At 37.3% G+C, this 20,824-nt stretch overlaps 1 protein-coding gene and 1 long non-coding RNA gene across 2 annotated transcripts in view; both read right to left on the bottom strand.

Annotated features, from left to right (window-relative positions):
- Positions 1–6,151: 6,151 nt before the first annotated feature.
- LOC106094419 (zinc transporter ZIP13 homolog) lies at positions 6,152–12,149 on the bottom strand. The gene is made up of 5 exons (XM_013261631.2): positions 11,936–12,149; positions 11,307–11,417; positions 9,804–10,205; positions 6,541–6,696; positions 6,152–6,468 (listed from the first exon to the last, which is right to left on the bottom strand). Exons 1-5 carry the CDS (start codon positions 12,141–12,143, stop codon positions 6,290–6,292), a joined length of 1,056 nt encoding a protein of 351 aa, XP_013117085.2. The 5' UTR covers positions 12,144–12,149; the 3' UTR covers positions 6,152–6,289.
- An 11-nt stretch (positions 12,150–12,160) lies between these two features.
- LOC131995007 (uncharacterized) overlaps positions 12,161–20,824 on the bottom strand; it is a 42,983-nt gene continuing 34,319 nt past the window's right edge. Inside the window, exon 2 of the long non-coding RNA XR_009397055.1 lies at positions 12,161–12,290. This is a non-coding gene — a long non-coding RNA (uncharacterized LOC131995007). The remainder of the gene's footprint in view (positions 12,291–20,824) is intronic.

The following is a 20,824-nucleotide window of genomic DNA, read 5'->3' as shown; positions in this document are numbered from 1 at the left end:
GACGGTCTCGCCAGGATTCGAACCTAGGCGAAAATGCTAATCTCTGCGCTACGGTGGCTTCTCATATAATATGTTCATAAATATGTCAGGCGTCCGCTGATGTCAGTATCAGCATGACAAGAAGTTCGCTTAGGACGCTGCATTCCCTGATCGAGTGCTGGCGAGTTAATCGGGAAAAGTTTTCAATAATGTTTATCGTCCCCTCAGCAAATGAAATATGATGAGCTGGCGAAATTTATGAGGTATACAGCCATATAAAATTTATTCGCAAAGAAGTGTCGCCAAGCGGCATGCCATTCGTACTTGGCTATAAAAATGCCTTACCTTATCATCGAGGGTTTATGCTTAAATCAGACAACACTCTGGTTTGCAAGAAATCACCAGTGTTTGTGTGCAAATTTTTAATTATTTGTAGCATAGCACTACGACTGCTCTACTGGCCATAATCGTCTGGTTCCAGGAGACTTTATTGCGCATCACATTTCATGGCACTCTCCCCTAGGTAACGACCAGCGTGGCATGACTTTGGCAGAGCAGATTGAACGCTTCACGGTGAATGAGAATGCCTCCACTAGGATAACGAGGAGGTGCAGCAGCTCGCCAGACATTTCCTTTGAATCCTAGCAAGCTGTCAACTCTTTGGGGTCAGACCCCACCCCATAATTCTCACCATCGACTGACCACCCGACTTAAAAACCTCTGAGCTCCGAACGTTTATCAATCAGAAGAAGGCCAATTGGACTGGCTGCAGAGAGTACACCAATCACCGCTTCAGTGAACTGTCACCCCCTCGGATGTGCTAGTTACCGAGATAAAATTCCGAGACATTATTAACGGGGCAGCCGCTCGCTTTATACCGGCCGAACACCCCTAGTGCGGCCCAATTTCCTGGCGAAGGCAGTGGTACTCGCAGACGAGCGTGATGGAATTCGTTGTATGAACTCCACTTACCACAGAATCACCGAGCTGAATCTAGAAATAAACAGGGTAGTCAACGAACGGAATTTTTGGCTGGAACACTTGGAGCAATGTAACTCAGGCACCGGTTTATGCATGCTGTGGTCTACTGTTAAGACACTCTTAAAACCCGGTAGACGGGATACTTTTGGCGAAGTAACCGTGACTGATTCGAAGAGATGCGCTAAATTGTTCAACCGTCAATTTATTTTGCATCCCGAGAGTGACAAGGTAAGGAGGAGATCCATTCGCCGTATCCGTGGTTTCCGTGCCGATGGATAGCCATCACAATTTACGTCGTACAGACCGATCTCCCTTCTCTCACCAGTAGCAAAGACGCTTGAGGCATCACTCCCGAGCCTCGTAGGCGAACTTCCATTCACCGAGCATCAGACGGCATAACACAACAACTGCTTTGCATGCCATCGACGCACACATTTCCCTCCAGGCCTGAAACGATGGGTCCCGAATTATCTGTGTGGTCGCCAGTCATTTGTGGAATTTAGGGATAAGAAGTCGAAGTACCGTAGAGTGAAAAAGGGACTTCCCCAAGGTGGGGTGATATCACCAGCACTGTTTAACCTATACCTGTCCTCCATTCCATCCCCTCCAGACGGCATAGAGATCGTATCATATGCGGACGATTGTACGATCATGGCATCAGGCCCCCACCCATTGTTGACATCTGCTATAGGTTGAACGTCTACCTCAACCGAGGTGAATACCGAGCTGACTGTGATGGTCGATGGAGAAATGATTCCGACCATCAAGTGTCCCAAAATACTTGGCATTCTCCCCACATGCCACAGCAATTTGCGATAAAGTAAAAAGTAAAAACAAGGTCCTCAAGTCACTTACAGGCGGCACTTGGGGTGCTGACAAAGAAACAATTGGCCGGTCTGATGTAAGTTATTCAGCGCCAGGGTGGTCTTCTCGTCAGCTTTGAATAATATTCAGATCTGTCAGAATGCCGCCCTCCGACGGACGGCGGGCTATCACTTTACTTCTCATGTGGACCACCAACATCAGGAGACAAAGATTCTACCAGTGCGAAGACATAACTACATGCTGTCTAAGCAAAACCATTTGGGCTGTTATCGCAGAGACCATCCAAATCATCATCTTGCGGATAGATATCCAGCGCCTAGAAGCCTTAAGATAGATCTACAAGATCTAGAGCGTGAGGTTCAGCGCTACAAGAGAGAACCTCAAGATCAAGCGGCATATCAAGCAGGTCTAGACAACATTCATGCAGACACGGTAGCGGATACGGTAAATAGCTACCGAGTGAATGTAGTCCTTGCAACCGAGAGCAACCGCCTCCCACTGTACCTGAAAAATTGACCTCTCCTGCCAAATATATAAAGTGTACCGGCCTCCCTAATTTGAGAGCTCTAACTCAATCCGTTCAGAAAGTTCCAAATGGTACCAATGGCTGTACGTTTTCTCCCACTTTCAGTTTGATTTGAAACTTTTTTAGTTCAAACCTTTTTTTTAGACGTTCATCATTTTGCTCCCTTTCTGTTCGCGCTAGCAAAGATTCAATATTTGGAATTATTTTATACTTTTTAACACCTAAACGTACGTATATCATTGAAATGTAACCATGGTGGTTGATTGATACCCACCCGACATGGCCGAACTTATTTCAGTTTTACTTGTTCTGCTCGAGTTTCACAGTTCGTGGTGGACGTCGCGTTATTCCACAGTTATATAGCTTCAGCTAAAAACTAAACCAAAACCTAAAGTCCATACTATCGTTGTACAACTGCAAAGAAGCGGGAGAAGTATATGCAAGCTTAAAGATTGGCGAGTTATTGGCGCCTTTAAGTAGCCAATGTACATCATGTTACCGCGGCGATTGGTTGTATAGACCGGAATGAGCTTGCTCGCCTATAAGAGCTTGATGAGGATTGCTACCTCCATATGTAAATAAATATGGATGGCTACAATAACAACAAATATTGCTTATATATCTGGTGTGCAGGGACGTAGCTAGGATTTTTTTTTTTGGGTCTTTTTTGAACTATATTAAGTTGTAAACTTTTTTTCTTTCTTTGCCTTCTGATTGATGACAAATGACCTAGCGACAAACGTAAGTGTAATATAAAAATTGCTCTCATAGAAAAGAGTCTGCTGACTAATATTATTTTAACACATTTCCTCAATTAAGTTGGGTATTAAGTTCGTTTTTCATAGTGCAAATTAATATTTTCTACGATTATTTTTGTTGATCATAGATTTTGTAGCAAAAAGACTTTCTGATTTCATTCATTAGGTCATTCTCATTATTTATGAAAATGTGTTAATAAAAGAGTTATCTAATGAGTGATATTTCAAAAAAGTAATAGTGAAAAACTGTGAAACACGACCTTAATACCTACCTTTTTGTAAACATGCAATTTGACTCGTCGAATTTCATTAAAGATTTTCGTACATAACACAAAAGAAAATCATTATTTGCAAAATCTTTTCATTTTAAAAAGATTTTCGGTCAAACCCAACAACAGTCAAAAGTTCTACTTGAATTTTCATCCCTTTGTATCAATTGCCTTAAATACTGTATTGTGAACTTATGGAACTTTTGGCAGTTTTTTGTTTACACAATTATACTACTCCCATGGTATACATATGATTCTGTGCATCTGTTATAAGTTGTATTGATGGCTTCGAACGCTAGACAACGGCAACCGCTCTCGCTGTTGCTTCGTGTGCACAGGTTTAAATCCCGGCCGGGCTCAACTTTGTTTTTCTTTATTTATGTGAGAAAAAGTACATTAAATAGAGAAAACAATAAGTGCCGATAAAGAAACGTGTTTTGGTATGGAAACAAAACATTGGATTGCTGTCAAATTTCGCTAGCGAAATAATTGAAAATTTTAGTGGCTTTTCCGAAAGCAGAACACAATACCAACCCTAAGGGCGAAGATCATCAAATTTTACAATTTGTTTTGTTTCTCTTTGAAACAATTCGGCAGAGCCCGACCGGGATTCGAACCTGGGTTTGAATTGTGTTTTCGAGTCCTTAAAAATTTTCACTTCATTGATTCAAATAATGTATAATTAAATATTATTAATTTTTCTTTGAAAAAATTTTTTAGAATTAAGAGAAAATTCATATAGAATTATGCCTTAGAAAAATTTTTGTTTCGGAAGAATTTTTATAAAAAAAAAATGTTTGGCAACAAAATTTTATGAATATTTCGGCTTAAAAAAACTTTTAATAACTTTTCGTTTAAAACAATCGAAAAAAAAATATCTTTTGAAAAAATTACATTGCGATTCGGCCTTTAAAAAATTTGCATTAACTTAGTTCGGGAAGAGGTATCGTAATAAAATTTGGTGAAGTGAACGACTGAAACCAATAACAACAATTTTTCCCGCCACGTTTTGGGAGAAAATTGAAATCAAACGAAAAATTTTTCAAAATTCTTAGAAGTGAGATTTCTGGAATTCATTTTAATGTCTTGTTGCATTTGATGGTTTCTATATTAAAAAATGAATTTATGGCAATAATCCTACTTCTTCTGACAGCAGATGCGATTTTATGCCAAAATCATTTCTAAATGTTAAAAAAAAAATTTTGAAAATGATTTTTTTTTGTTGAAGTAAAAAGATTTTTTTTTTCCATAAATTTTAAAATTCAAAATATTTAAAAAAATTGCTACGCCAATATAAATTCTCTAAATCATGATAATATAAAATTTCATCAAAATCGGACAACAGAATTGAGGGTCCGGCGTAATGGGTTAAAAAATATTTATTGAATTTTGGCTGTGGAAAAATTTTTATGAAAATGGTGTTTGGGACAGATAAGCAAAATTAAGACTTTAAAAATGTTTATGCAAAATGTAGTGTTAAACAAGTAAAAGCGTGCTAAGTTCGGCCGGGCCGAATCTTATATACCCTCCACCATGGATCGCATTTGTCGAGTTTTTCCCAGCATCTCTTCTTAGGCAAAAATGATATAAGAAAAGATTTGCTCTGTTATTAGAGCGATATCAAGATATGGTCCGGTTTGGACCACAATTAAATTATATGTTGGAGACCTGTGTAAAATGTCAGCCAATTGAATTGCGCCCTTTGGGGGGTTAAGAAATAAAATAGACAGATCGATTTATATGGGAACTGTATAAGGCTATAGACCGATTCAGACCATAATAGACACGTTTGTTGATGGTCAAGAGAGAATCCGTCGTACAAAATTTCTGGCAAATCGGATAGTAAGTGCGACCTCTTGAAGCGCAAAAAATCAAGTCCTCAGATCTGTTTGTATGACAGCTATATCAGGTTATGAACCGATTTGAACCATACTTGGCACAGTTGTTGGATATCATAACAAAATACTTCGTGCAAAAATTCATTCAAATCGGATAAGAATTGCGCCCTCTAGAGACTCAAGAAGTCAAGACCCAAGATCGGTTTATATGACAGCTATATCAGGTTATGGGGGGGGGGAGGGCTCGGCCCTGGCTACGTCACTGCTGGTGTGGTTCAGTGTGATTTTTTTTTAAGTTTCTTAGGAAAAAATAAACCAACACACAACATTTTGCCCAACTAACGTCACACAAAAGTAGTATACACCAATAAATATTTCTTTATCTTTAATCTTATATTTTTTTTTAATTTTATTTTCAATATCATTTTTTATTTATGCAGTATATCACACAAATGTTTTCTTAAATATGTATGTATATGTTTTTTTTTATAGATAAATATAAATAAGATTTACAATCGTAAAGAGCTTTTAAAAGATAGAATAGAATGATGAATAACAAAACAAAATTGTATGGCTCTTTTGTATTAATGAAATTAAAAAAGAAAACTAATAATAAAATATATCATCGAGTTGTTTTTAAAAAATAGAAAAGCAGACAAACGAACACTTTTTTGTTTAGCACAAACAACATATTCAAAATATTATTCATAGTAATTTCGAATATGTATATAAAAAAAATCTGTGTGTTTTTATGTTTAAAACTAATTAACAATAATTATTTAAAGTTATTTTACATTCCAATGTCTCGATTTTATCATCTACAATGTCATAGGGTGTCTAACTAAAAAAAATAGTTGGTAAAACTACAAATAGATATAATTTTTAAAAATTACGCGATTCTTTTTTCAACATTTAGAAATTCACAAGGGACTATAAAAGAATAGCGCTGATGGTAAAGATGATAATGTTGTACTTTTGTTATTTTATACATGTCCATATGAGCTTTCTCATATACACTTAAAAAAATCGAATATAATAAAAACGATCTATGATTATTATATTTAAATTATTTATATTTTTTTAGAATATAAAATTATAATATCTATACTAAATTTAATGCTCGAATAGTACAGTCATAACAGCCATTAATCCTATACCTCCTAATAATGCTAATAATTGTTTTACGGACTCTTTGCGACTTTCTTCCTGTAATAGATCGGGTAATACTGTAACCAATGCTATGTGCAAAAAGCCACCAGCTGTGAATGGCATAATCCATGAAGTACGAGCCTCTATAATGAGAATAAGAAGGGATATAATAGAAAAAAAGAACTTTAATATGGAATTATTTTTACAAATCTTACCCATGGCAGATGTGACACCGGATCCTCCAATGGCTACCAGAGCACCCAGTAGACCAGCACCAGCTGTTAAAAGTTGAGCACGGGCAGCATCCCATCGGCTAAACCCTGATTTTAGGAGAATAGCAAAATCTCCAACTTCATGTGGAATTTCATGCACTACAAATAAAGCAACAAGGAAAAAATTAAAAAAAAGTTCCATTTGTGCAAGGGGCAAACAAAACCTGAACCTTGGTACAATTAGAAGGTAAAGTAATAAGCCCAACAAGAATGAAATCAACGATAAAACCCTGTGGGAATGGTGGCCCAAATTCCCACTAGGCTTTCAAACTTCTGTACACTGTCAAATTGACATTCTAGTTTCTATTTGCATTAAAAGAGTTATGATTATAAACGTGTTAATTATAAATTCAAAGGATACAAATGTAAAAAACCTATAAAATCCAAGCAAAACATTTGACGATCTAGTGGGATTTGGATACAACTCTGAAATTGGAAAATTTGATCAGCTGGGCTTATGACTTTACCTTCTAATTGTACCAAGACACGAACTATCAACTAAAGGCTCTATTACTCGGCATGTAGTTGTCTTATGACATGTCAAATTTAGCACATGTTAAGTTGTACATGTCGTGTGATACAAACGAAACTAACATATGAAAATCACTTTTCAAAATAGCACATATAATTTTTTTCGATTAGAGCGTGCTCTATTCCTTCTGACAAAAACATAAGGAAATCAGTTGTTTTTGTTGTCAGCCAACTGAAATCCACCCCAAATTAAATTGTTTTTACAAACATATGATTTAATCGGCTTTCTCACAAATTTAACAATTTTTACGCATAAAAAACAGCTTTTGCTCAAAGTTTTAGGTTATATCATCCGAAAATGACATATAGGTGTGATAGCAAATATGATGAATCATATGGAAATTGACATACACATTTGATAAACATTTTCAATTACATGTGAATACAAAAAGTGACATGTCATAAGACATCTACATGCCGTGTAATAGTGCCTTAAGTGATGTAGCTACGCAAAACAACAAAAATGTGTCTATCGAACGAAGCTAAAGAAGTTATGTGTGAGGAGCGTCGCATTGAAAATTGCAACTCTGCAAATTTTTAACTTTGAAGACCAAAAACACTAGTTCAAGTTTGTTAACACCGATTGACGCTCGGTTTAAAGCGTCAAAGTTGACAATTTGTTAACTTTTCCTCGTTGTTTTTGTGGAATTTGTGTGCAGAGTTGTATTTTTGCAACGCGACGTTAAACAATACTCAAACGTGTCCATTTTGTTTTGGCCTTTTTACTGTTCGTTTTTCCTATGCGGGCATATGCGATTGTATATTTTTCCCCATCTATGAAAAGAATTTTAAAACCTTATTTCTTTATTTGCTTAAGTCCATCTTGAAATAATAAATGCCCCTGTAACAGAGATGTCTACTTAGTGATTTTCGCACTAGATTTGTTGCTTTTTTGGTCACATAAAACCCGAAAAGGGGTAACACCTGTTACCAAAGTAAAAAAAGCTCTAAGTGAACTCTTTTTGAATTTTTAGTTAGTGCCTTTTACTGTTTTCGGCAGTTCGGGGTTTTTTAAAAATCACAACTGTTAACTGTCGCTTTTTGCCCCGGCGGGCCTTATAGAACTCTATTTATACAACAACATTTTTTACATTTTTCCACAGATTTTCCATTAAAGAACAGCAAGTATTTCTCTCACATCAATGATTGAAACCCCACTAAGTTTTAGCTTATTGACGCTGAACGCATGGGTTCGAATCCTGGCGACTAATGATAGCGACAATTGTGAGGTACTACGCCATGTAAAAACTTCTCTCCAAACTTCTCTCGCACTGCGCACGCCGTTCGGACTCGGCTATAAAAAGGAGGCCCTTATCATTGGGCTTTAACTTGAATCGGACAGCACTTAACGATATGTGAAAAGTTAGCCCCTGTTCCTAAATGGTCAAATTTGCATTAGCCGGGATTTAATCCCACGCGTTCTGATGGGTATACTAAATCGACTGCGATGCCCAACTACTCTGCGTCTATTCGTACATTGTGACTGTCGTGGTTTTAAGCTTACTCTAAACCAAACAATCCAAACGCTTATCCATGAATTCCAATATTTTTCGTTAAAACAAAATATCTATGAATTTTCCGAAAATCAAAGTTAATGCTTCTTTACTTTTTTTCACAAAAGTTTTCATTTTTACGCTTTTTGATTGTAAATTGTTGGCATCACTGAACAAAACCATATAGATAAAAAAATTGAACTTCGTACATAGACTGGTTGGTGGCGCTTGTGAATATAGATTAATGAGGACAATTTAAGAACATACCGCAAGCAGAATTCTGCTCTCAATGGCATAAAGTTTACGTCGTTTGCATTTTTTTAAACATGCATTATTTTCTTTCCCGGGAAGGAAATTATGGCGTTATGCATGTATATAGGGTTTCAGCTGTCTTAGCTTCCAAAATGTGTATATTTCTTTCTTTAATTTATTTTCTTTATGATGAAAATTTGATTTTTTTCACAGAGATGCTAGCAAAAAGAATTGAAATAATAGAGAAATTCTTGTGCTCTCAAAATATTACAGCAAATGTCAAGCTTATAGGTTTATTTTGCTTTGTCTGCGACTGCCTACTCCGTATATAAACTGTGGACGCGCCCGGAAGCCTCCAGCTGACCTTCTCGTGAACACCAGCCAAAGGAGCTTAGAGTTCCAAACCGTGTGTTGCTCACAGTCATCTCGTGCAGGGCACAATGGTTGTTGTTGTAGCAGCATGTTCTACACTGAGCCGCCCTTGCCGATAACGAACTCCATCGGTCAATGCGGTACGTACAGCCGGCTGTCATGAGATTGGGGCACAATGGTAATGTCATTAAGCATACTCTTACTCTCGCAATTCCCACTGCTACCTCTCATACTTTCATCTAGTGCTCTCATAATATGTCATTTCATTTTCAACACCCTCACAGTAATAGGTATCTTATTAGCACGCTAAATCTCTCAATCTCACTAACTGTGCTTAACTATTGCTTTTGTACTTTGGTGTTGCATTAGCACAAACTAATGTGTAAAGCAATTACAATTACTTAGTACTTTAGTAATTTTCATAGGTTTTGGTAGGAACTTTAATAAATCAGCCCTAATGTACAATTTAAGTTTGTAGATTCAGCTATTTCGTCTGGGCAATTATCAGTCGTAACACTACTCATTTATATATGTATATTTAAAAAAAATAATACTTACACAATATGGCGAATGTAGCCAAAACACCATGACGGAATGATACCAAAAATGATCCTGCTACCGCTAGCCCATGTGTGAAATTATCAATGGAATTGGCCAATAGATTCAAATATCCAGCTATTTTCTTGGGTTGATCTTTTTTAATTTCTCTTTCGCGCAAAAAACAGCCATTGGGAACATCTTCGATGTCACATGAGCCGACACAACTGCTAGAAGATTGTCCATCCACAAGTTTGCCTCCGGTCTTTCGCAACAGACAATTGGCAATTTCTACACATTTGGGTTGAGGATTTTCTTCATCAGCATTGCAATAGCCTGAGAAAATCTTTTCGACAATTGTGAAGGCCAAAATACCAGATAATACCCAGAGGCCGGAACGCAATGAGGCGTGGCCAGAAGAAGCTGAAAGAAAATAGAAATCAATAGTATAAGTTTGATGTTTGCATATAACATTTGCTACAGGCTGGAAATTGCTATAGCTATTACTAAGGTGGTTAGCCTCATTATAAATATTAAGAATGTTTGTCTCTTCGAATCTCTTTCGGCACATTTTTTTGTTACTCAAATATTTGAGGATTTTAAGAGAGTTAACCACATGCGATTTCTAATGAAACTTTCATTTCTTTTTCGTATAAGAAATTCTATTTTCGATGTTTGTGTGACCTTCTTCTCCACTGTAGCATTGATTGCAATGCTACAGTGCAAGGCACTGTTGCCATCGGCATGGTTTTGGAGTGATAGCATGTGCAGGGCATGCGGAGAAGATGATGATACGTTGGAGCATTTCCTTTGTTATTGCCTGGCTTTCGCGTCTAACAGATACCGGCACTTAGGTGGAGACACAATACCAGACATGAACTAACTTAGGGGAGTGGTATTGAAAACAATCAAGGATTTTGTAAGTAGAGGTTACTTTATAGTTTTTAGAACGCACAACAAGCCGATTACTGGCTTAGGTTTATGTCTATAGTGGCATGGTGCGGATTAATATCTACATCCTCTTTTCAACCTAACCTAACCTACCATTGATGTTGGAAGTCATAAAAAACACTGCGTGCAAAATGTCAGCAAAATCGGACAAAAATTTATGCTTATAGGATCCCAAGAATTCAAATCGAAGGATCACTTTATATGGGAGTTATATCCCAATCTGAACCGATATGGCATATTTGCAAGCCCCAAAGACCTTTATCAAGAAGAAATATCTGTTCAAGTGGATATCTTTATCTGTTCGACCGGACGGACGGATATGGCTAGATGGAGTAAAAATGTTAAAACGCAAGAATATACTTTATTGGGTCGCAAATCAATACTTCGAGGTGTTACCCCATGTTTGATTGTATACTCATAGTCAGTGTATCTATCGCTTTGTTATTGATTACCAGCCTAACCAGCTCGTTATCTATACCAGTGGAAGGATGCTTGAATCTTTCAAGGCAAACTGTCTTTATAGAGAAAATAGTCGCAAATTAAAAGTTTTTTTTTTCTATTCTTTACACTTACATAAATCATTGTCACTTTCCCAAGCTTCGGGTAATAAATGCAGGAAGACATCACCTAGCAGACCGCCTACAGCAAAACTTAATAAGACTTTAAGGAACTTTGATTCGCCGGCTGAAATGAATAAGAAAAATTAAATATATTTTTATATTCCATAAAAGATAAGCGGAGTTGGATATGATGGGTTTCGAGTTTCGTTGTAAGCAAGAAATTTCTTTATTGCATATAAAAATAAACTTTTAATATATGCTTTAAAATATAATTTTAATTTTTCCGGCAATTTTTTGTGTTTTTTTACAACTGTTAACAACATTGTTTCACGGTTTCCAAATATATTTTATGGTGCATAAGGCATAAAAAAGGTCATACATTTTGTCCTGCCTCTCACTAGACAATTTTACTTGGCTTTTTCTTAGCTTCTTTAAAAGAGTTAAATGGAAAGACAACTCATTTCTCAAACCTGCTCTCCAACAGACTGAGAATTGCTGCAAATAAAAATGGTAAGTACGATTCGGGATAACGATAATCAGGGCTTTCAATTGCGCCTAGAAGCATGCTTTATTTTTTACCAAGACTCTTCATTTCTTGCTTGTAACAAAAACCCTACACCCTTATATGCGATTTTAACTTACGATCAGAATAGCCTTCTTTTTCTAATTTTTCATCTGTAGGTATTATAATCAATGGCAATATGCCACTTAATCCAATAACCACTGAACCCAGCAGTGAGAATACCCATGGTGTATATTCGAAGGCCATAACAAAGTCCGGCATATAGTTTTTAACCAGATGTGTGTACAACATCACAATGTTGTCGTCGAAAGCAGATGTGGAATTCATTATGAGGTTATAAGGGGGAGGGTTGTGGCGTTGTTTTGTATATTCAAAAAATTAATTTCGAATAAAGTGGAATAAAATAGTTGAGATAATTTGGGCCTTGATGTGAAAACTTGGTAGCCTTTAAATGGATGTAATTTATTCAAGAATCTGCAAAGATAATAAATATAATTTTTTTAATAAATTTATCAAAAGAGCTAAAAAAATATTCATTGAAAAATTATGGAAATTGTTAAAAAATCAAAATCACTATAAGTTCTTAACGATTCCGACCATCAAGTGTCCCAAAATACTTGGTGTCACATTTGACAGCTCTTACACATTACGCATAAGTCACTGCAAGTTACAATAAGGTCAGAATTAGAAACAAGATCCTTAAGTCACTTACAAAGCAATTGGCCAGTCTGTGGTAAATTATCCAGCGCCAGTGTGTTTGTTATTTTGGTTGTAGCAGTGTGTAGTACATTGAGGCGCCAGCCTTTACCGATGAAGTACTTCATCGGGTCAATCCGGTACGTACAACCGGCTGCCATGTGATGCGCCAGTGTGGTCTCGTCAGCTATGTGACACGCAGTGAAATAATATTCAAATTTAGCAGAATGTCGCTCTTCGAACTGCGACGGTCTGTCAATTCAATTCTCACGTAGACCACCTCCATCAGGAGACAAAAAAATCCTTTTCGTGCGAAGACATTACTATACGCTGTCTAAGCACCTTCTGGGCTTTTATCACAGGGATCATCCAAATCATCATCTTGTGGATAGGCATCTATCGCCCACAAGCCTTAAGGTTGATCTAACAACAATCATGCAGATGCGGTGAATATCTACCGGGTGATTGTGCTCCTTGGAGAAAGACCGTCTTTCTTTGCACCTGAAGAAATTGACTTCCTCCAGCAAACCAGAGTAGTTCTTTTGAAGGCAATCACGGTGGTACACCCAAAACGGGACGACCAAAAACTTGGTGTCAGAGATTTAAGAAGATCGAGGCGCTTGGAAAGCTATTATACGTTTGGCTAATGGGACAAATGGTAGAGCCAATTAAAGTAAGTAAATTAAGGTGCAGCTGCCTCAACTCCTACATAGCTACGATTGAAACCTTCGTGCGCGATGTGTGTCACGATTGTGACCTGGGACTACACGATACACCTCACTTGTTTAACTGCACAGCCAGACCTACTCGATTCAGACCCAAATCCCTCCGACCTCGACATTATTCAGGAAGGCTATAAAAGGGTCTTCAACTCATTTTACCAAATTCTTCGGTTAAAAATGCACCTTTTATGGGCCTATATATATATATATATATATATATATATATATATTTATATATATATATATGAACATATATATATATATATATATATATATATATATATATATTTATATATATATATAAACATATATATATATATATATATATATATATATTTTTTTTTTTTTTTTATATATATAAAAAAAAAAATATATATATATATATATATATATATATATAAGGCACGGATATCTAAGAGCTTTCAGGGAAATCGGCAATAAATGCGGCTTTTATAGGTCCAAGACCTTCAATCCGGAGATCGGTCTATATGGCAGCTATACCTAAAGATGTGGGCCATATTCAACACACATTTCGATGAGTCTAACACAGCTCGATGTGTCCAATTTTAGCGAAATAGAATAATAAACGTACTTTTATTAACCCAAGAACTTAAATCGGGAGTTCGGTATATATGGCGGGTATATACAAATCTGGGACGAGCAGCGAAACCGAAAAAAATACGCCTATTATGACCTCAAGATCATAAATCTAGAGATTGGTGAATATGACAGCTATATCAAAATCTGGAGCAATCTGAGCCAAATCAACAAACAAGGATGTCGAGGAGCCCAATCGCCAACTTACTGTCCCAAATTTCACCTAGGTTAGGTTGAAAAAAAGGGTGCGGCTTAAGTGTATGCCACTATGGGCATACACCTAAGCAAGCAATCGGCTGGTTGTGCGCTTTAAATACTAAAAAAGTAGCCCCGAAAAAGAAAGCAAAATTTTAGCACAAATGGCTGACATTTGTTGCATTGCGCTGCTCAAGAAGCTTATATCAGATTATGAGTTGATACAGATCATACAAGGCGTAAGTGTTGAAAGTCATAAACCGATGGATACTATCGCAAAAATTAAATTTTTTGCAAAACTAAACAAAAATAAGCAATCCACCACTGAATGTATACTTTAAGATACATCGCACCTATAGAGGGCGCAATTATCATCCGATTAGACTAACATTCTGTACAATGATTTCTCTCATGACTTCCGACTGACTTTATTAACCATGGTTTTATTTCTATATAAATCCATCTCCAGATTTTTACTTCTCATTTTCGTTTGAAATATGGATGATGGGAAATTAACGATACTATCGATATTTATTATTTAAACTATCGAAAATATCGAATGTTGCGATTATAGATAGTTTGCCAGTTCTACACTCCATGCATTCAAGAAATCAAATCAGGCGAACGAGCTTTATCGGGTATTGGACCAATTTTGAGGTTGCTTGACATGGATGTTGGAATTCATAAGGGGACAAGACATAATAATTTACAGCAAATTGTTTAATAATAACTCACTTTTAGTTTCGAGTTGCCAAGTTGGAAGATAGGATTATATGGGAGCCATATCAGTCTATATCATATCAATTTAAATTTTAATAAATTTTGTTGATTTATTTTCTAGTCATTGGATGAGTTCTATGTCAAACTTGCTTCAATGCTTCATGATAACAAGACCAAATAAGTCGCTTTCACTCAACAATAAATTGTAGTATTTGGTTTGGTGTAGTGCAGTGCGGTTCTGTCCATCTAATAAATCACCATAGCAACATTCAAATATAAATTTAATAATTTTTCCTAAAATCCTCTTCAGCTTCTTTTTATTGACATGCAAATCTGTATTAATATCTAAAATAACCCCGAAAGAGGTCATGCCGATACTACAATACGCCAATGTAGTATATAAATCGTTTAACACCTTTATGGGTGATAAGATAAATAGTACCTGACCATTTGTAGAATTGATACTAGAGTAACGAAATATATATATACATAAAAAAATAAAAAAACCCAAGTATTTTCGGGGAACCGTATGACGCTCAGAATTTCATCAACATTTAATTAATAAGATTTTTGTGAGCTCAAGAAATCAAATTTAGAAATAAGTCTGCTGATGATTGGACGAATGAATTATCGAAAAATAGATGTATGTGAACAATACTTCTTGCTACTAACTAAGAAGGCATAAAAATAAGTCCACATTTCAAAATATGATTGAAATCCGATAAAAAAAATAAAGCTTCTGAGCACCCAGGAAATTAAAGTTTGGGATAACATATGGTAGCCACACCGAGAATTTGACATTTGTGTAAGATACTTGACTTGAAGATTAGAGACAACTTAGAACATGTTGAGGCTTCGGATGAAAAGGCATTTTTCACGGGATACGAGGTTTATAGAGTGTTCATCATTACGGAATTTATGGTTGAGGAAGGTCACCACGACCTGATAAAATATTTCTGGCGCTACAACAGAGAGAGACGAACTGCCTGGCGCCCAACCTCCCGCTATATTCACAGCGCGCCTGGGACATTCGTATACTCCCAAGGCCTGTGGTGTTAATAACCAAGTCCGGCAAGGCAAGTTATGCGGCACCAAACGACTATAGACCATAAGCCTTACGTTCCTTCTACCAACACTGAACACCATGATAGAGTACACAGAAAGATATAAAAATCGGTTTCAATAAAGAAATTAATTGATCCAATTAATTATACCCACCACCATAGGATGGGGGTAAACTTATAAATCACCATAGCAACATTCAAATATATATTTAATAATTTTTCCTAAAATCCTCTTTAACTTTAACTTTTTCGACTTATCGACATGCAAATCAGTATTAATATCCAAAATAACCCCGAAAGGGGTCATGACGATACTAAAATACGCCAATGTAGTATATAAATATAGATATAGTCATTCCGCTTGTAACTCCTCGAAATATTCGTCGCCATAAAGTATATATATTCTTGATCCCCTCGACGTTCTGAATCGATCTAGAAATGTCCGTCCGTCCGTCAGTAGAAATCACGATAGCGGTCGAACCCGTAAAGCTAGCAGCTTGAAATTTTGCACAGATACTTAATATTGATGTGGGGATTGCAAATGGGCCATATCGGTTCAGATTTAGATATAGGTCCCATATAAACCGATCTCCCGATTTGACTTCTTGAGCCCCTGGAAGCAATTTTTGACCGATTTAATGAAATTTCGCATGGGGTGTTCCTCTATGACTTTCAACAACTGTGCCAAGTACGGTCCGAATAGTTCTATAACCTGATATAGCTCCCATATAAACCGATCTCCCGATTTGGCTTCTTGAGCCGCAATTTTTGTCCGATTTAGCAGAAATTTCACATGTGGTATTACCCTATGACTTCCAATAACTGTGCTGAGTACGATCCGAATCGATCTATAACCTGATATAGCTCCCATATAAACCGATCTTCGATTTGAATTATTGAGCCCTTAAAAGCCGCAATTTTTGTATGTAGATGTGGGAACACGAATCAGAAGTCTGTTTTTGGGGCAAAGGCCCATGGGGCAAAAAACCCCGCTTGGAGGGAAATGGACCAACCTAGGTAATATTGGTATCAAATGAAAAGTATTGTCGAGATTATGAATATACAATAGGTATGCAAACAAAATAAATTAAGCTCTAAAAGAAAGAAAAAATTATTTTTTGCATATCTACTCCTTCGTACCTTTCATTTGATACTACTCAAGAATACCTTTTATTTGGTACCAGAAATTTGCAGCATCGAAAAGATATTTTATGAAAACCAGCTGTTTAATTATTACTCTCCTGTAAATTTTTACTGGAAAAGTACGCGAACAGACCTAATGTAAAATTGATATTTAAAGTCAGTGAAATGTTAGTAATCCACTGAGATACCATTTTTCAGGTATTAAACAAGTTGAAAATGAGTTTTGAGGCACTAGATCGGTTATTTCGCCCACAGTGCGACAATCGCAAATCTGGATGGAATGGAAGAGGTTTAGGATCGGGTGCCTAATACGAGTGCGGGGTACTGTTGCCAGCGACACACTTTTAAACTGAGGGAACTTTTGTATTGCTACCTGAAAGTTCATGCTACATGGATGGATAAAATCTAGAAGACAGAGTGGGCACAGGTATCTACATTGAGAACTGCGGGACTGAGATCAGGACACACAGTTCCATTAAAGGGCATGGGTAAAGAACTCGCATGTAGCACTGCGGATAGTGAAACGGTCGGTAGGACGACGAAAACCTTATGGTGGGGATCCGGATCGTGAAAAGGCTTCTGCTAAGAGGAAATAAGAAGAAGGACTGAGATCAGGACAATAATACGCTCCTGCAGCCGGGGAAGGGGGAACGAAAGGGTAGGGTAGATGAATTAGTCGCAGAAGCCAGAGGACTGCCATGAACTTGTGAATGTGAGACCTTTCGGAACGACATAGTTCGATTTAAGGGCATGGGCAAAGAACTCGCATGTACCACTGGGGATAGTGAAACGGTCGGTAGGGCGAAAAAACGATTAAGGACTTTGGGCACAAATGAGTAGCACGGAATTCCTGCTATATCTCTTCGGGAATACTTTTCGTATAAGGCACAAAACCAGCCGATTAGTGGCTTAGGGGGATGTTCATTATGGCATGGGGCGGATTGTAATTTGCACCCTCTTACCAACCTAACCTAAGGTTGCAGAATGTTACTGATACTGGACGTAGGCTGGAACTTTGAGGTCCGATCTGTGTGGGGCTTATAGCTGTCACAAGAAGCTGAAACGTGCTAGTTGCCAAGAGAAAAATTCCCGTCAGCTCAGTGACACGCAGTTGAATAATATTCAGATCTGTCAGAATGCCTCCCTTCGAACTGCGACGGGCTGTCTCCTCAATTCTTACGTGGACCACCTTAAAGATCCTACCCGTGCGAAGACATAAGTACATTCTGTCTAAGCAATACCTTCTGGGCTGTTATCGCAGAGACCATACAAATCATCATCTTGTGGATAGGTATTCACCACCCAGAAGCCTTAAGGTAGATCTACATGATCTAGAATGTAAGGTCCAGCGCTACAAGAAAGATCCTATAGATCAAGCGGTGTATCAAGCGGGCCTAGACAATATTCATGCAGCAGATGCGATGAATAACTACCGGGTGAATTTAGTCCATGGAGAAAACGGCCTCCCATTGTGCCTCAAGAAATTTACCTCTCCCGGCAAACCAGAGTAGTTCTGCCTCAATTACGATCCGGCAGATGTAGCCGCCTCAACTCCTACACAGCAAGGAATGATAACAACGTGTTGAATGTATGTCCCAATTCTGATCAGGGACCACACCATACACGTCACCGGTTTAACTGCCAGCCCCGCTCGTCTCAGACCCAGATCTCTCTGGACGAACCCACTGTTATTCGCAGAGTTCCTGGATCTGGAAACTCAACAGAATCAAGCAGACGAAAGATATAACACAACACACTGCTTCAACAACTATAAGCTTAGCTGCGAGCTACTGGGCGCGTCCACAGGTTGCGGATATTGGAATGCTTTATACGGAGTAGCTGTATCGTATGGCTGTGTAGTCGCGGATAACCAGCAATATCGAACGGAGAGTCTGAGTTAGAGGCCGGGCGGCACCGGCTCTTGCTCAAATACTGAGTGCCTATGATGCTTGATATGGCAAGACGAGTTATTGACGCCTTTTAATAACCGACGGCCACCATGTTCCCGAGGCGATCGGTCCTTGGGACTGGAACGAGCTTGCACACCTTCAGGAGTTTGATGAGGATCGCCACCTCCACGTGCATATGTGGCTATAACAACAACTTTTAAACTAACCCCCATCTTTTGGTGTTTGGTATAAAAGAAACATTCGTTGTGATCCCAACGGTTTCATAATTTTTTTACGACGTCACTCCCAAAGTGTCCCAATTAAATCTGTAAATATGCAAATTGATGCTAAAAACATATTTCAAGATCACTGTGACAAAGCGAAAACAAAAATATATTCTCAAGGCGCCTGCGCCACCGACAAGCACGAAGAACGAGAATGATGTAAATTTTCAAGAGAAGTCAGTAATGCATTTTTATATACAATATTTGTACTGGTTTTTTTTTTAATTTTTATTATTTTCTTTGGCTCACTTCAGATTGAAAAACACTTTTGGCATTAAACGCTCCAACAGTAAACACTACGAATTATAAAATTTACATAAACATTTGTGAACGTTAAGGAAATTAAAAGTGCAAACTGAGCAAGTGGGCAACAGACCGACTGTGCGAACGAAGTGTAATTAATAACTGACTAATAAACATTTCGAAATGGTCTAGAGTAACTTCAATACGATCATAATAACAATCATAATATTTCAGCACATCGACCACAATGTGTGAAACCTCTGATTGTCTTCTGGTCCCGTCCAGCGACTCTTTGTATATTGCGAATAATTATTTTTGATAAGATATGAATGGAAAGGTGGTTGCTTCTTGCCCAAAAAGCTACCTCACCCACCCTAAAAGCAAGAAGGCTCTTCAAATTTGAGCCAATTGTAAATTCTCTAAGAATGACATCAAAATTTAACCGGCTTATGAGAAGAAGACACTCTGTAAATCCTTTAAAAATGACAGCAAAAAATTTCAAAAAAATAAAAGACACTCGTCTAAAATTTTTGGAAATTTAAGATTGCAACTGATTGGTACACACCACCACCACCTACCACAACGAGTTAATCACACAAGTATTTTCCATTGATTGATTAATCGATACGCGAACAGAGACAGACAGACCGACAGACAGTCAACTTACTTAACTCAGTGTTTAACTTGTTAATTTTTTTAAAATGGTAAATCAAGAAAACGAAACCGAAATCAAATTTAATAGTTTTATGATTGCGTAGTCCAGAAGAAGTGCAATAAAATGTTTGTACTTTCAATTTAATTATTTCAACTCCATGCTCTTTGTATAATTTTATCGCCTTCGTACTTAACAAAAACCAACTTCAACTGTCGTGGTTAAATTGTATTTTGTCTAATGACGTTCATATAATACTTATAAGGGGTCATAAAAAATTTCCTGATAGAATTTTTGTCAACTGTTTCCAAATATATGATTGTCTATTTGCGTTCAGTTATCATGTTTGTATACCCTATACGAAAATGGTCGTTATGTTATTAATACCCACCACAATGTGAATAGGGGTATATGTTACTTAGGATGGTCACCAAACTGACTTCTCCACCAATTTTCCAATTTTCTCTAAAGTCGAAATTTCTATTTCCTATAGCCCCTTGGTGGGAGAAGTAAATTGTACACCCCATAAATGACCCCACGAACACGAAGTCTGTTTTTGGGACTCGAGATGGGGAAGCCCCTCAAACGACGCCTGTCCACCCAAGTTAAATGACATCGAATATAGGGAATATGGTATTCAAATTAAAGAAAATTTTGCTTAGAACCAGAACACGAATATGAAAATAAAAAATCTACCTGTGTTGGGAGGAGCCCTATTTTGGGAATAACTTGTAAAAAATCTCACAAAAATTCTTGTGATTTTCTAGTTTTGGGGCAAAGACCCATCTGGAGACGCCCTAAGC

Source organism: Stomoxys calcitrans, chromosome 2 (genome assembly GCF_963082655.1).
Source record: "Stomoxys calcitrans chromosome 2, idStoCalc2.1, whole genome shotgun sequence".
NCBI classification, from domain to species: domain Eukaryota; kingdom Metazoa; phylum Arthropoda; class Insecta; order Diptera; family Muscidae; genus Stomoxys; species Stomoxys calcitrans.
Note: the sequence above shows the minus strand (reverse complement) of the source record. Positions and strands in the feature narration are given on the sequence as shown.